Here is a 14,538-nt window from a genome sequence, read left to right on the forward strand (position 1 = left end):
GAAGCTGTTATAGCTGAAAAGGATTGGCCAACTCAATATTGAACCCTACAGACTATGACTGGGGTGCCATTAAAGTTCACGTGCGTGTAAAGGCAGGTGTCCCAATACTTTTGACAATATCTGTTTGTATTATATATAGTTCATACAGACAAGAAAGTGTCACAGGGCTCCCACTAATGGTGCCTTAAGGGTCATCAAAGAATAACAGTGTTTCATATAATGAAAGGTTCCAGAGAGGTCAGAATAATTCATAACCAATATTCAACACCTCCGATTTCCATGGAGCCTAAACCACAAACGTTTCAAAGGTGGAAATATAATTGGGCATAATGTGAGATCAACTTATGTAGCCTGAGAAGGAAAAATTAATAAATAATGACATTTTTTTTTTTTTTTTTTTACACGCAACTAAAGCTACATAAATAGATGTCACAATACCTCCAATTATATTCCCACCTTTGGAAGCGCTGTGGTCATGGTGGTGGTGAATTATGGTGACCTATCTGGAACTTTTACATTTATAAGCATTGAATAAACAAAACATTTCCTGGAACATCGTTATTCTTTGATGAGCCTTATGACACCATTAATTAGAACCCGCTGACACTTTACTGGAGGAACTCCTCCTATACACAGTCTATAAAGTCTTAACATATTAGAAGGATTCTTTTTAAATTCCTATATTCATATATGGACATACGACTGCTGAACATTTATTGAATAAATAAAACGGTTTTTGGTTTACCGCAAGTTTAAAAAAGGGAATTTTTTTTTTCTTTCAAAATTACTTTTTTTTTTTTTTAATAGATTTTTTTGAACCCTTCTATTTTTTTATTATTTTATTTTATTTTTATTTTTTTATTTCATTTCTTAATATTCTTTTGCATATTTTGGGGGGATAGCTCCAGTGGGGCAAACAATTTTCTGTGTTAAACTATTTTGTGTTTTCTTGCCCCATAAAAAATATTATTTAATTTATACTATTCATGCCCCATAAACAACATTATTTATTTAATTTATACAACTATTTAGCCCTATTGCTAAAATTATTATTATTTATTTCCTCTTCCTTGGTGGCCATGGTCGCTCACTCACACCACTGTATCTATGGAGGAAGCTGCGATCGTCACCCAGGTTGCTCTCTTAATCTGGACTACAAACCGGTCTTCCTCACTTCATCTACAATATATGGAAGATAGAAGGTGTGTGGGGGGGGGGGGGGGGGGGATTTTGAGTTGAGCCTACGGGATGCAACAAGGACACCATGTATTTGTTGTGCTTGCTGAAAATATTCTTGGCCTGAAAAATGAAAATGAATGCAGCTGCCACATCCAAAGAAGCACCTACATTTTGGTGGCTGAAACATATTGGTCGAAAAGTGTGTTTTCGGCATTTTGCCAATGGAGAAAAAGGTGACGATAATGGTGCCGAAAACGCACATGATTTTGCCATGATTTTACTGTGCTGACGGTGTGTGTTTTTCATAGGTCATGTGACTAAATAACCCCATCAAAAAACGCAACATGGTTGCATTATAAGTGTGTTCTTGCTGCGTTTCTACTGCATTTCAACGGGGGGTTGGGGTGCGTTTTTGGTACTTTTGAACTGACCAAAAATGCAGCAAGCAACATCTTTAACCACTTGCCGCCCAGCCATATAGCAAAATGACGGCAGCAAAGATGTTTCAATATCCTGACTGGACGTCATATGACGTCTTCAGGATATTGAGCCTCTGCTCGCCCCCGGGGGCGGTCGTCGCGGCGACCGCTGTTGCGGAGTGTCAGTCTGACACCCCGCAACACCAATATAGGTAAAGAGTCTCTGACCGAGACTCTTTACCACGTGATCAGCCGTGTCCAATCACGGCTGATCTCAGTGTAAAACAGGAAGAGCCGGTGAATGGCTTTTCCTCACTCGCGTCTCTCAGACGCGAGTAGAGGAGAGCTGATCGGCTGCTCCTCTGACGAGAGGGGTCTGTGCTGATCGATTATCAGCACAGCCCCCCAAAAGATGACCACACTGGACCACCAGGGATGCCACTAGGATAACTAGGGATGACAATCAATGCCTGCAATGGATGCCAGTGCCCACAATGGGCATCACTGACTGGCAGGCATTATTGTATGGCACTGATTGGCATTCAGTGACATATTACAGTACATCAGTGCTGCCTATCAGTGCCCATCCCTGCCGCCTATCAGGGCCCATCCCTGCCGCCTATCAGGGCCCATCCCTGCCGCCTATCAGGGCCCATCCCTGCCGCAAATCAGTGCCCATCCCTGCCGCAAATCAGTGCCCATCCCTGCCGCCTATCAGTGCCCATCCCTGCCGCCTATCAGTGCCCACCCGTGCCCATCCCTGCCGCCTATCAGTGCCCATCCCTGCCGCCTATCAGTGCCGCCTTATCAGTGCCTGTCAGTGCAGCCCCATCAGTGCCCATCAGTGAAGGAGAAAAACGTATTTATTTACAAAATTTTGTAAATGAAACAAAAAAACAAAAAACTTTTCTTTCAAAATTTTCAGTCTTTTTTGTTTAGCAAAAAATAAAAATCCTAGAGGTGATCAAATACCGCCAAAAGAAAGCTCTATTTGTGGGAACAAAATTTAGTTTGGGTACAGTGTAGCATGACTGCACAATTGTCATTCAAAGTGTGACAGCATTAAAAGCTGAAAATTGGTCTGGGCAGGAAGGTGTGTAAGTGCCCCGGTATTGAAGTGGTTAAATAACAACAGAAGCACAATGGACCAGTGTGAAGACATACATAGAATTGAAAAGGAATGCATTTTTCTTGTGCTTTTCTTGCGCCAAAGGTGCCAATAATGGCCGATTATAAATTCATATTCATGATATAAATTAAAAAGGTGAATATAATACAATTGTATATAAAACTATTTATTAAAAAATCTATATATAAATTAAAAAAAAAATTATTTTCAGTTTTGCCAAGTGCATCCTGAATTTTCAGGCTTGGTACCAAAATTTCCATTCGGTGTACCTTTAGTTTTTGAATTTACTTTTTTTTATTATTAGTTGCACTTCATATACAGTAATTATAAAAATATATTTATCTCCTCCTTTTCTTCATTAATATATGTCTATACTCCCACATACGACCATGAGAAACCTTTCCAAATGGCCTTATACCAAGTTACACCATAAAGATCTACTTGTTTTTGGGTTTATAAAAAGACATAAAAAAACACCAATTCAATTTCAAAAGGATATACTGTTGAGAAAAGTAGCCGACCATTTATCTTGCATGGGCCTTTTATAAATAAACAGTTCAAGAGTGATGGTAAGCACGGTTTAGATTCTATGAAATCACCATGGCGTACCTTTGTGACATGATTTTGTAGGCGTCCGGAAGATGGCAATCTGTGTTTTCCATCTGAAAGGGGTCTGCGTCACAGATCTTGTCATCTGTACGCCCGTAGTTGGCACTTTCAATCATAATGACATCACTTCCTGGACATCGGAGGTCGATGGGATATCCTTCGCAGGCAAGCTCCCGCCGAACTAAGCCAAAAGGCAGTGCAGCTCTTGTGAACCCTGAAAAACAAGAATGAAGAGTTGAAGACCATTTAAGCTTTCAGAACAAAGAGAACGGAACAACTTCTTAAAATTTGCTTAACAAAACAAAGAAAAAAACAGGACAAAACTTAAAAGAGTCCCTTTAAAGCATGTTATACAGCACAAAGCTTATGCTGTGTCATTTGGCCCCCCATATCACCTGAAACACCTGACTGATCCTGCCAGTTTCTACCCTCCCCTCTGTAAACTGACCACGGTATATCATGGCTGCTGAGCCCCAACACTGTGGTCAGTTTATGTGCCTCCGTCAGCCACAGCTCTGCTCTTCCTGTGTCTCCTGTGTTTTCCTCCCCCCTCCCCTCCCTGCCTGTCAGCTCATACCAGGGCCGCCCCACCTCCTGCTGCTGGAACAACATTTACATTACCATACTATTCTCTCTGTCTCCTAATCCTGTGTCCCAGTGTGTGTGTGTGTGTGTGTGTGATTTATAAAATATCCAATAATACCTAATTTCAGAGCGGCACTCGGCAATCACGTGACCGGCCGGGCTCTCTCCTCCTCCCCTCCTGCTGGTGTCAGTGGGGGGAATCTCAGCACCGCGTGCTGCAGCTGCCAGACGGGGAGAGGAGAGATCTGGCTGGTCAGGGGATCACAGAGCGCTGCTATGAAATTAGGTATAAGCAGATATTTTATAAATCACACACACAGGGGGACACAGGATTAGGAGACAGTGGATAGTATGGGAATGTCAGACTGGCTTAAAAACCACTTTAAAGTAGAACTATAGGTTAAACTTGTTTTCTTCCTTTTGGATAGTGGTACAACCCCTGTAAACCCCGTGACTATTCCTCTTTGCCATGAGGAATGGGCAGCTTTACCTTCTCAGAAGTTAAAGAGTCTCACCCACAAATACCACAAAAGACTTCAAGCTGTCATTCATGTTAAAAGGGGTAATACATGGTATTAAGAACTGGGTTATGTAAATTTTTGATCAGGGTCTTTCGGGTAGTTAATGTTGTAATTATTATTTAAAAATAGTAAACACAGTTGATTGATAATAAATGGCTTCAGCCAAACACTAACCATGAGTGAAAGAAATGTTTTTGTGTTATTCATATTCTCTGAAAAATCGCCAAGAAATTATAAATTCTGCAAGGGTATGTAAACTTATGAGCAAAACTATATATTATATATATATATATATATATATATATATATATATATATATATATATATATATATATATATATATATATATATATACACATATATATATATATATATATATATATATATACACATACACACACACACACACACAGATAGCACTTCCACCATGCAGCAGGGTCATCATTTCAAATGCGTGTTCACACTTTACTTGTACGGATTTCCGCCCACTCTCCAAAGACGTGCTGCAAAGTTAATTGGCTCCTGTCTAAATTGGCCCTAGTATGTATGTGTGCATGTGAGGTCGGAACCTTGGATTGTAAGCTCTTTGAGGGCAAGGCTGATGTGAATACACAAGATTTCTAAAGCACTGTGTAAAATTGTCAGCACTATATAAATGTCTGAAATAGATTCAGAAGTAAATTAAACATATATCATTAAAACATTTTTTTTTTTTATTTTTTTTTTTTTTTTTTAGATCGCTCCAATCAATGCAAAATAAAAAAATAAAAAAATAGAAAAATAGAAAAGGAAGAAAGGAGGAACGAGAGCGGAAGAAACCTAAGGAAGGTGGGAAAATCGAGGGAGGAGGAAGGGAGGAAAGAGAAGGGAGGGGGAAGAAGGGTGGGAGGGGGAAGAAGGGAGGGGGAAGAAGGGAGGGAGAAGGGAGGGAGGGAGAGGGAGAAGGGAGGGAGAAGGGAGGGAGGGAGAGGGAGAAGGGTGGGAGGGAGGAGAAGGGAGAAGGGAGAGAGGGAGAAGGGAGGGAGGGAGAGGGAGGGGGAGGGGGAGGGAGGAAGGGAGGGAGGGAGGGAGGGGGAGAGAGGGAGGGAGAGAGGGCGGGAGAGGGAGGGAGGGAGAGGGAGGGAGAGGGAGGGAGAGGGAGGGAGAGGGGGGAAGAGGGGGGGGGAAGAGGGGGAAGAGGGGGAGGCAGGAGGGAGGGGGGGGGAGGGGGGGGAGGGGGGGGGAGGGGGGGGAAGAGGGGGAGGGGGAGGGAGTGGGTTAGGGAGGAGGGAGGGAGGGGGAGGGAAGAAGGGGGTGAATGTTCTGTTGTCCTGTTGTAGGGTGACCACGTTTCTCCCTCATAGATGCAGTACACTGATTGAGCATTCTCAACCTAAGATACTTGTGATGTCCTCTGAAAAACAATTTGTGGTGGATCACTCTTTAGAGGGCATTGGGCGGTTGTTGAGGAGGCATTAATGTTGCCTCCTTACTGCCTGGTTACCCCTAAAACCCTGCACAACCATAGCATACAATTACAATGCTGCCACATTCAGTTAGGTGTGACAGTGGGGATAAACATTGGAACTCTCCAATGTAAACGCATTGTCATCCGGCATGTGTTCACTACTATCCGTTGCCTTTGCAGCTTAAGGGGGAGCAGTTGTGAGTGATAAAAATGCAGTCAAGCCACATGTTTTAACCCCCCCCATCACACGTGTAAATAAAGACATAGTGTGTTACGGATATGATGACTAGGGGTAAATCAAGAGCGAAATAGGCAGGGTGACATGATAAGTGAGAAAAAAGATGGAGTGGGTGACGTCACCATATTTTAATAAACCGTTTTCATTCCACAAGTGCTGAACGCGCTCACAAACCTCTCAGCAAACATTGGACGGAGGGACCTCTAACAAGTGTATAATTAGTGAGGTCTCGGTGTTGCCCTCCTCTCCAGAACAAGCAGGCTTTTGTAGCTGCACCTGGTGGAAGGGATGACAGCTGGATGACCGAGCTGTGAACAATGGCCGTATGACAGCTACTCCTGTGTTAATAAGAGGCTACAATAGCAGGACAGACACTTAAGGTAACGAGGGGAAAAAAAATAATAATAATAAGTATAAAAATTGCAGTGCGGCGTTGGCTCGGAAGGCTGTAGTAGAAGGCCGCGTTCATGAACACAACAAGTATTACAAACAAGAGCCGACGTCTATATTTTAGGCTAGTTCCCATCACAACTTTGCCTGCCGAACGATTCCCCTGGCGGTCTCCTCCTGTTTTCCTCGGCTCATCTGCACTGTATCAGCTTGGATTATACCTAGGGGAGCACATCAGTGATCTCGCTGCTAAACACACACCATTCATAATATCCCTTCTGCCTATTCACAGCACAATCGCCCCCATGGCTTCATTCAACTGGTCAGCTGTACACACATTCCTCCTGTATACCTCCCCCCCCCCCCCCATACCCCCGCGCAAAATAATCCGACTTGAAAACCTAAATAACTTAATAGAAAACAAAAAATTACTAATTTAGCAACAGCTTTATAAGTACTCACAAATTAAAGTTACATAAAGAATAAACGTCTGCAGCATTTCGGACTCTAGTCTTGGCACAGCTCGCCAACAACCAGACAGTTTTAACCACTTAAGGACCAAGTTAAAATACTGATTTTAACTTGTAAACAACATTAGAGGGGAGGGGGGAGAGGGAGAGGGAGTGGGAGTAGAGAGGGAGTAGAGGGAGGGAGAGGGAGGGGGTGTAGAGGGAGGGAGGGAGAGTAGGGAGGGAGGGAGAGGGAGTAGAGGGAGGGAGGGAGGGAGGGAGGGAGGGAGGGAGGGAGGGAGGGAGGGAGGGAGGGGGAGAAGGAGGGGAGGGGGAAGGTGAGAGAGAAGGAGGGGAGAGAGAAGGAGGGGAGGGGGGAAGGTGAGAGGTAGAGGGGAGGGGGGAAGGTGAGAGGTAGAGGGGAGGGGGGGAAGGTGAGAGGTAGAGGGGAGGGGGGGAAGGTGAGAGGTAGAGGGGAGGGGGGGAAGGTGAGAGGTAGAGGGGAGGGGGGGAAGGTGAGAGGTAGAGGGGAGGGGGGAAGGTGAGAGGTAGAGGGGAGGGGGAAGGGGAGAGGTAGAGGGGAGGGGGGAAGGTGAGAGGTAGAGGGGAGGGGGGAAGGTGAGAGGTAGAGGGGAGGGGGGAAGGTGAGAGGTAGAGGGGAGGGGGAAGGGGAGAGGTAGTGGGGAGGGGGAAGGGGAGAGGTAGAGGGGAGGGGGAAGGGGAGAGGTAGAGGGGAGGGGGAAGGGGAGAGGTAGAGGGGAGGGGGAAGGGGAGAGGTAGAGGGGAGGGGGAAGGGGAGTGGTAGAGGGGAGGGGGTAGAGGGGAGGGGGGAAGGGGAGAGGTAGAGGGGAGGGGGAAGGGGAGAGGTAGAGGGGAGGGGGGAAGGTGAGAGGTAGAGGGGAGGGGGGAAGGTGAGAGGTAGAGGGGAGGGGGAAGGGGAGAGGTAGTGGGGAGGGGGAAGGGGAGAGGTAGAGGGGAGGGGGAAGGGGAGAGGTAGAGGGGAGGGGGAAGGGGAGAGGTAGAGGGGAGGGGGAAGGGGAGAGGTAGAGGGGAGGGGGAAGGGGAGTGGTAGAGGGGAGGGGGTAGAGGGGAGGGGGGAAGGGGAGAGGTAGAGGGGAGGGGGAAGGGGAGAGGTAGAGGGGAGGGGGAAGGGGAGTGGTAGAGGGGAGGGGGTAGAGGGGAGGGGGGAAGGGGAGAGGTAGAGGGGAGGGGGGGAAGGGGAGAGGTAGAGGGGAGGGGGAAGGGGAGAGGTAGAGGGGAGGGGGGGGAAGGGGAGAGGTAGAGGGGAGGGGGGGAAGGGGAGAGGTAGAGGGGAGGGGGGGGAAGGGGAGAGGTAGAGGGGAGGAGGGGAAGGGGAGAGGTAGAGGGGAGGGGGAAGGGGAGAGGTAGAGGGGGTGTGTGTGTGTGTGTTGGGGCACTTCTCCTGCTGCCTATAAAAGTGATCCCGTGGCAAATCCACCAATGAGACTACTTTTATTGGACACCAAAACGGCCAGTATATAAAAAAAATACCGGGGTTATGGTTAGCTACTGCCATAACAATTTATAACATCAGATTTGCCGTGATCCTGCCTGTGATTTCAAAGCCGCCCAAGTTTGAATAACAATTTTCAGAAGGCACACTTGAGATGCCATTCATTCGAATGGTGCCTAAAACCTCGGTGCGGTTCCGCTGCGATTGTCATGCAATACATCGCAATGCAATCACGGCAAACCGCATTGCATGTTGCCCAAAAGTAGTTCATGAACGTTTTGTGTGTGACAAGTTACAAGCGATGCGGTTTGCTGCGATTGTCATGTGATAAATCGTATTGCAGGCGGCAAACCGCAATGCATAAAGCCAACAATCACAGCAGAACCGCACCACGATTTTAGGCGCCATTCAAATAAAGGCCATCTCAAATGTGCCCTCTGATTTGTCATTCACACCTGGGCGAGGAGAAGGAGAATGGAGAATGGAAATGAATTTGCTGTCGGTACTGTACTTTTTTCCCTTTTACATCTGACTTGGCTACTGCTCTGTTAGAGAAGAACTGCAGTCTGCTCACATAAAAGTTGTAATAAAAACGTCTTTGACATTGTGAAGCTTCCCTCCAACTACTTTGCATATTATTTTATATATACTGTGACTTGGTACTTGCCAAATAGGCTGCAGAAATCTCCCTCCGCTGAGTCTGGCTGCAGCCATTTTAACTGTGGGCAGCTGAAAGTGTCCCTTCCCACCAATCAGCTCTCAGATCTCTCCTCACTGAGCTCTGCAGTGTGTCATTTCAGCTCCTCACCTCATTTTCTGACAGTTCGGACAAACTTAATAAATTCTGTACTTTGAATGGATGTAGAGAAGAGAAGACTGCAGATAAACAGATACAATTTATGTAGGAGAATTGATTTGGATCTCTGTATCACCCAGTCATTTCACTGGGTATAGGAAAGGGTTAACAACTACTTTATTTTTAATTAAAAATAATTACATTTTGTCCCCCCTATACATTGTAAAGCGCTGCGTAAACTGTTGGCGCTATATAAATAGCGTATAATTATAATAATAATAATAATAATAATAATAATAGATATCCATTTATCAGACCAAAGAGTCAGTTGAGGAGGCGAGGGGGACAGAGGGTCCAGAAAGTCTCCATCCATTCATTGTATAGGAGATGCCCCTGAAATCTGCCAGAGCGTAAAACAATACCAAAAATGTGCGTTGCATGCGCAGGATTAATATGTCAAACTTCATGCATTCCTTAAAGATGTAATTACACTTTAAATCCTAAATAGGATTGTGAACCTCCAGCAAAGCGAGGGCTTACACAAGAACTTTATTGGCAGTCCATGCAAATAACAGAGCACACTCTGAGATCACTGTAACCTGATCGGTCCTGTGACCAGCCAAGAGAGACCTGCAGGGAGGCTTTGAACATAGAAGTGCCTGTGAAGGCCGATTTCCATTAACCCCATCCTCACTGAAACCTGCCTGCTGACACCAACAACTCTGTTTCACACTTGCTGATGCCCGCTAAAAGCTTGTTAAAAGCTACAGCCAAGCTTTTCATTACATTATACCTTTCCTGATAGAAGGGTGAAGGATGCCACTGCTAAAATCTGCCTGAAAAACGTCAATTGCCAGGCTGCTATACGGCTTTTGTAGTCCAAATGACTGACACAGAAGAAACAAGCATGCCAGGGCTTTGCAAAAATGTTTGCTAAAGCTCATGCACTACGTGCTAAGCTTAAAAACAAAGCCTGAAAATGACTTTATAATAAGGTGAATGCAAAGGAGAAATATAAATCGTGTGTGTGTATATCTATATACACACACATATATATATATATATATATTACACAAACATACATACATACACATACATATATATTTATTTTTATTTATTTTTTTGTCTCCTTTGGTTGCCTGGCCACTCATATGCAGGAACACAAAAATACCAAATTTAGATTGTAAGCTTTAACGGGCAGGGCCTTCTAATTCCTCCTTTATAAACATTTAGGATTCAGCTTTTAAAAGGCATGCAAAAACAGAAATGAGAACTGGAAAACTCCTGAAATATCAAAAAGGAAAAATGCAATGATGATAGAAAAGTTTTTCGCTGCTTGCCCACTCACATGCAGGAACCCCTCTAATATAAACTAGACTTGTATTCCTTTTTATTAAATTTTTATTTATTTTTTTACGTTTTTTTTTTTTTTTTTTTTTAGCAAACTTGGAATGGGCATATCAGTTGACATTAACATTTTAGTGCACGTGCCAACTTTACAGGCAAAAGTTTACAAAAAAAAAAAAAAACGAGTGCGTTATCCTTGCCTTGGTCCTCGGAAATCTAAAAATCCTGAGATCACACATGGACCCTATTCCATCCCACCATAAAGATGCCTAGCTTATTTTTCATCACCTTATTCCCTTTCCACCTCTAAAAAAAAAAAAAAACACAGCCACAACTGTTCCCCCCTCCAACACAGCGCTGGGCCTACTTGGCAGCCGAACAGCCCGCACGTTTTCTGGTGGGGGCCAAACAGCCATAAAAAGGTTTAATTTGATGTGTAAGCAGGAAAGCGGGATAAATTACGGGAATGGGCTAAACACTGCGAGCGCTTTACACACCTTGCCGACGCTTTACTGTACGGATTAGACCTTTAACAGGCCAATTAGAATGAAAAATGTTTGTGTGAGTTATGACAAAACTCAAAAACGCATTTGGGTGACATACAAACAGGGTTATGTTAATGACTTTTCACCATTAGCTCACGGCCGAAAACAGACGCCCTTTTCTCCTCACGACACTTTTTTTTTTTTAAGCAAAGGAAAGCTATATAATGAGCAGAACTTGTGTTGGGTTTAATTGCCTCCAAATATAACCCTGGCATGCACAGCAGCCGACCCGCGGCCTGGGGTGTCAGAAGGAATAATCTCAGCCGATTACACAGCACTTCAGTAGTATTGGATGTGTGACTCGAAATACCAAGAGCTGTATTAGTTCTGACCATGAAGCCGTGAACTCCGAGTCCTGTTCTAATTTGTACGCGTTAATCACATTTCTGGAAGCAAATGGAGGCATCTGTTGAAAATTTGGTCTGGAAATTAAAAGGAGGAAGTTTTTTTTTTTTGCAGAATAAAGTAATGCAAATGATGGAAATACTAAAAAGGTCCCATCACTATGGTCATGGTGAGGGCAAAACTGCCGCTGCAACTCCTAGTGTAGGCCTACAGCACCCAACCCTTGCATTAGGGCATAGCATGGCAGCAAATAAACATGTGGCTACATATAATGCAACAGAGGATCAGCAAGCTTAAATCTTTAAGCTTTCAGCTGATTCGTGGTGAATTTGCCAAAATTTGTTCTGTAGGTGGCCCTATTGGCACCACCCAGCTCAACAAAAAGCAGGATTTTTTTTTTCAAACTAGACTCATAACATTTCTTTGCATATTATTAATGCCCGTCTCCCAGCAAAAAAGAAAGTTTTCCAATGCAGCAGGGCTGTGCTTCCACTGCACGGGTTAACTTTTTCTTTTTTGTTTTTTTTGTTTTTTTAGGGGAGAAGGAGGAGATATACTTACCTAATCCTCTGATCCTTCTAGCACAAGACTGGTTTGGCACCCCTGTGCTCCAGTGGTATGGATTTGTGGGCAGTTCCTGACGTCATTAAACCCAGAGGAGGTGCCATAGACCAGAACAGTCCACAGTTGAACAGTGGGGGTGTGCCATTTTCTGGTGGAACGAAGGATCAGGTGAGTTTAAGCTCTCTTATCCCTAGACAAAAAAACAAAAAACAAAACAAACAGTTGACCCATGCAGTGCAAGCACAGCCCGGCTGCATGGGAAAACCTTTTCTGGCCTTTAGAGGTGGGCTTTAGAGGTCTCTACAGAGAACAAATATCACTCACACTAGATCTTCACTCTGAAAAGCTTGCAGCCTATTTTCCCTGCAAGGGCCATCAAAGAGAAAACACTAAGGCTAAAGTTGGCGATACACAGATTGAACTTCAGCCAATTCCTGCTGATTTAGCTCAAATTAATTCAGTGGGTGGCCCAGTCGGTGATCTCTACTAGCTTCCGGGCCCCATGCCATGCAGACTGTACTTCCAATCAAAGAACACTTTGTACTAATTAAAAAAAATGTCAAGTGTTCTCTGACTGGTGCCTTTGCCGAACACGCAACCTCCTGTGTTCTCAATGGAAGGCAGCTGCTTGGCGTGGTACCCGGAAGCTAATGGAGAGCACTGGCACTGAAGTAGCTGTTTCTACTACAGTGATTTAAAGCTTCTACAGGTATCCAGGAAAGTATGGCACACATCCTTACATTGGCCCAAGCCGGGCCAGTGTCAGTTGGCCCAAGCCGGGCCAGTGTCAGTTGGCCCAAGCCGGGCCAGTGTCAGTTGGCCCAAGCCGGGCCAGTGTCAGTTGGCCCAAGCCGGGCCAGTGTAAGTATGTAAAAAAATTGCCACTCCTGGAATTCATCTTACGTCTTGGATATTGTAAAACTATCAGTGACACCCTTTAGGAGTCGTCCTGCGCTTTCTATCCCTGAGACACAGACAATAAATGAGTTTTATTGTCGACACCAAATAAGAAGGCATGATCAATATTGTCTGAAATTCTCTCCCTTCTACCACTCAACCAGGAAATGTGTTTTGTCTGTGTATCCATGAAGATCCCCCCAATTCCTCTGTTCCAAAAGTGATGGGAAACCTCCCCAACCACAAAAAAAAAAAAAATCACCTCGACAGTAGTTCTCTTCTATGCTCTATCCAAAATAAATTAAAAGATTTGGCTGGACTTAGGATTCATAAAAAGGTCCTTCTTCGGATTTATCACACTAGAACAGAGGAAAGGGTAAAAATAATACATAAAAGTCTAAAACAAACTTTACGCAATAAAAGTTATGGTGCCCTTTTGTTTCTTCTCAAATGCCTGTGATACAGAGCAGTTTCTGCTTACTTGAGCTCATCTTTTTTTTTCCCTTCAAAGAGACAAAAGGAAAAAAAAAAAAAAGACATCCTGACACTTAGAAGAAAAAAAGAAAAATAAATAAATTCCTCTGCTCAGTGAAAAATGAAGACAATTCCTCTATTCACACTTGATAACCATGTTGGCTTCACCTACAGAGAAAGGAACAAGGTTAGCCTAATGTGCCCTTTTGGGTCTTCTGTTATTGTTAGCGAGCAGCAATTAATCAGGGGATGGGGGAGGAGATTTGGTTATTTTTACGATTGCCAAAAAAGTCCCAGAGAAACATTCCGGCAAACAAGATGGAGTGTGTAAGGATGGGGGGGCCTCCCTAATTTAATGCTTGCTTTCAGGGTAAGGGTTCTCCCGGTAGCCGTAACAATGGTCCTCCAATTTGGAAGTGACAGACCTTATGGTAATCCCTTCCTTCTAATTAAATCGGAGAATGAGAGTCTGAAGTGGTAAATAATAAATCACAAAGAATCCTCAATCTTGTCACCATGGAAACCGCCGTGCTGGCTGCCATAATTGCTGTGATCTGCACCTTGGCCTTGTTGACACCAAGCCCGATCTTGAATTCTGGGCATAGATTGTGGGGGGGGGGGGGGGGGGGGGGAGTAGATTTCCTAGACCTATCAGGCAATCATGTAATATGCATTGAGACTGACTGAACAGGGGCACTAGGGCACCAGCAAAACTCTTCATTCAAGGCCGTGTATCCATGGATGGTAATTAACTGTTGTGCAGTGACATATTCACATTGAGTCCTCTGTTGGAATGGGCAGTGCGGCTATTTAAGGTTAAGCCCAGTGGGTCTCGGCACATGTATTTACCAAAGGTTCTGATTTTATTAGACGTGGGGAAAAAAATCCTGCGCTTCTCCCATATCTCCTCCCAACACGGTAATCACCTCAGAAAAGGAATTTTTAGCCCTCAACGATCTACACAGAACTGCTGATTCTGTCAAATGTGGGAGGTCAGCCAATCACTGGTGTGCCAGTTTACAGGCTGTGAGCACGCTGTCAGCAGACAGGCCCTGCTCTGGATTTCTTTGTACAAATACAATGGTAGGATGCAATTTTGCAACAGTGGGATGCAATAGGAATGTATTTTT

The 14,538-nt window shown here is 44.5% G+C and overlaps 1 protein-coding gene across 25 annotated transcripts in view; it reads right to left on the reverse strand.

Annotated features, from left to right (window-relative positions):
* ADGRL2 (adhesion G protein-coupled receptor L2) overlaps nucleotides 1-14,538 on the reverse strand; it is a 284,260-nt gene that overhangs the window by 155,993 nt on the left and 113,729 nt on the right. For all 25 annotated transcript variants that reach the window (XM_077450365.1, XM_077450363.1, XM_077450386.1 and 22 more), the window contains exon 3: nucleotides 3,337-3,550. In XM_077450365.1, coding sequence (XP_077306491.1) covers nucleotides 3,337-3,550 — 214 coding nt within the window. The remainder of the gene's footprint in view (nucleotides 1-3,336; nucleotides 3,551-14,538) is intronic.

Source organism: Lithobates pipiens, unplaced genomic scaffold, assembly GCF_037356315.1.
Source record: "Lithobates pipiens isolate NorthernLeopardFrog02 unplaced genomic scaffold, aLitPip1_a1.2 Scaffold_23, whole genome shotgun sequence".
Lineage (NCBI taxonomy): Eukaryota > Metazoa > Chordata > Amphibia > Anura > Ranidae > Lithobates > Lithobates pipiens.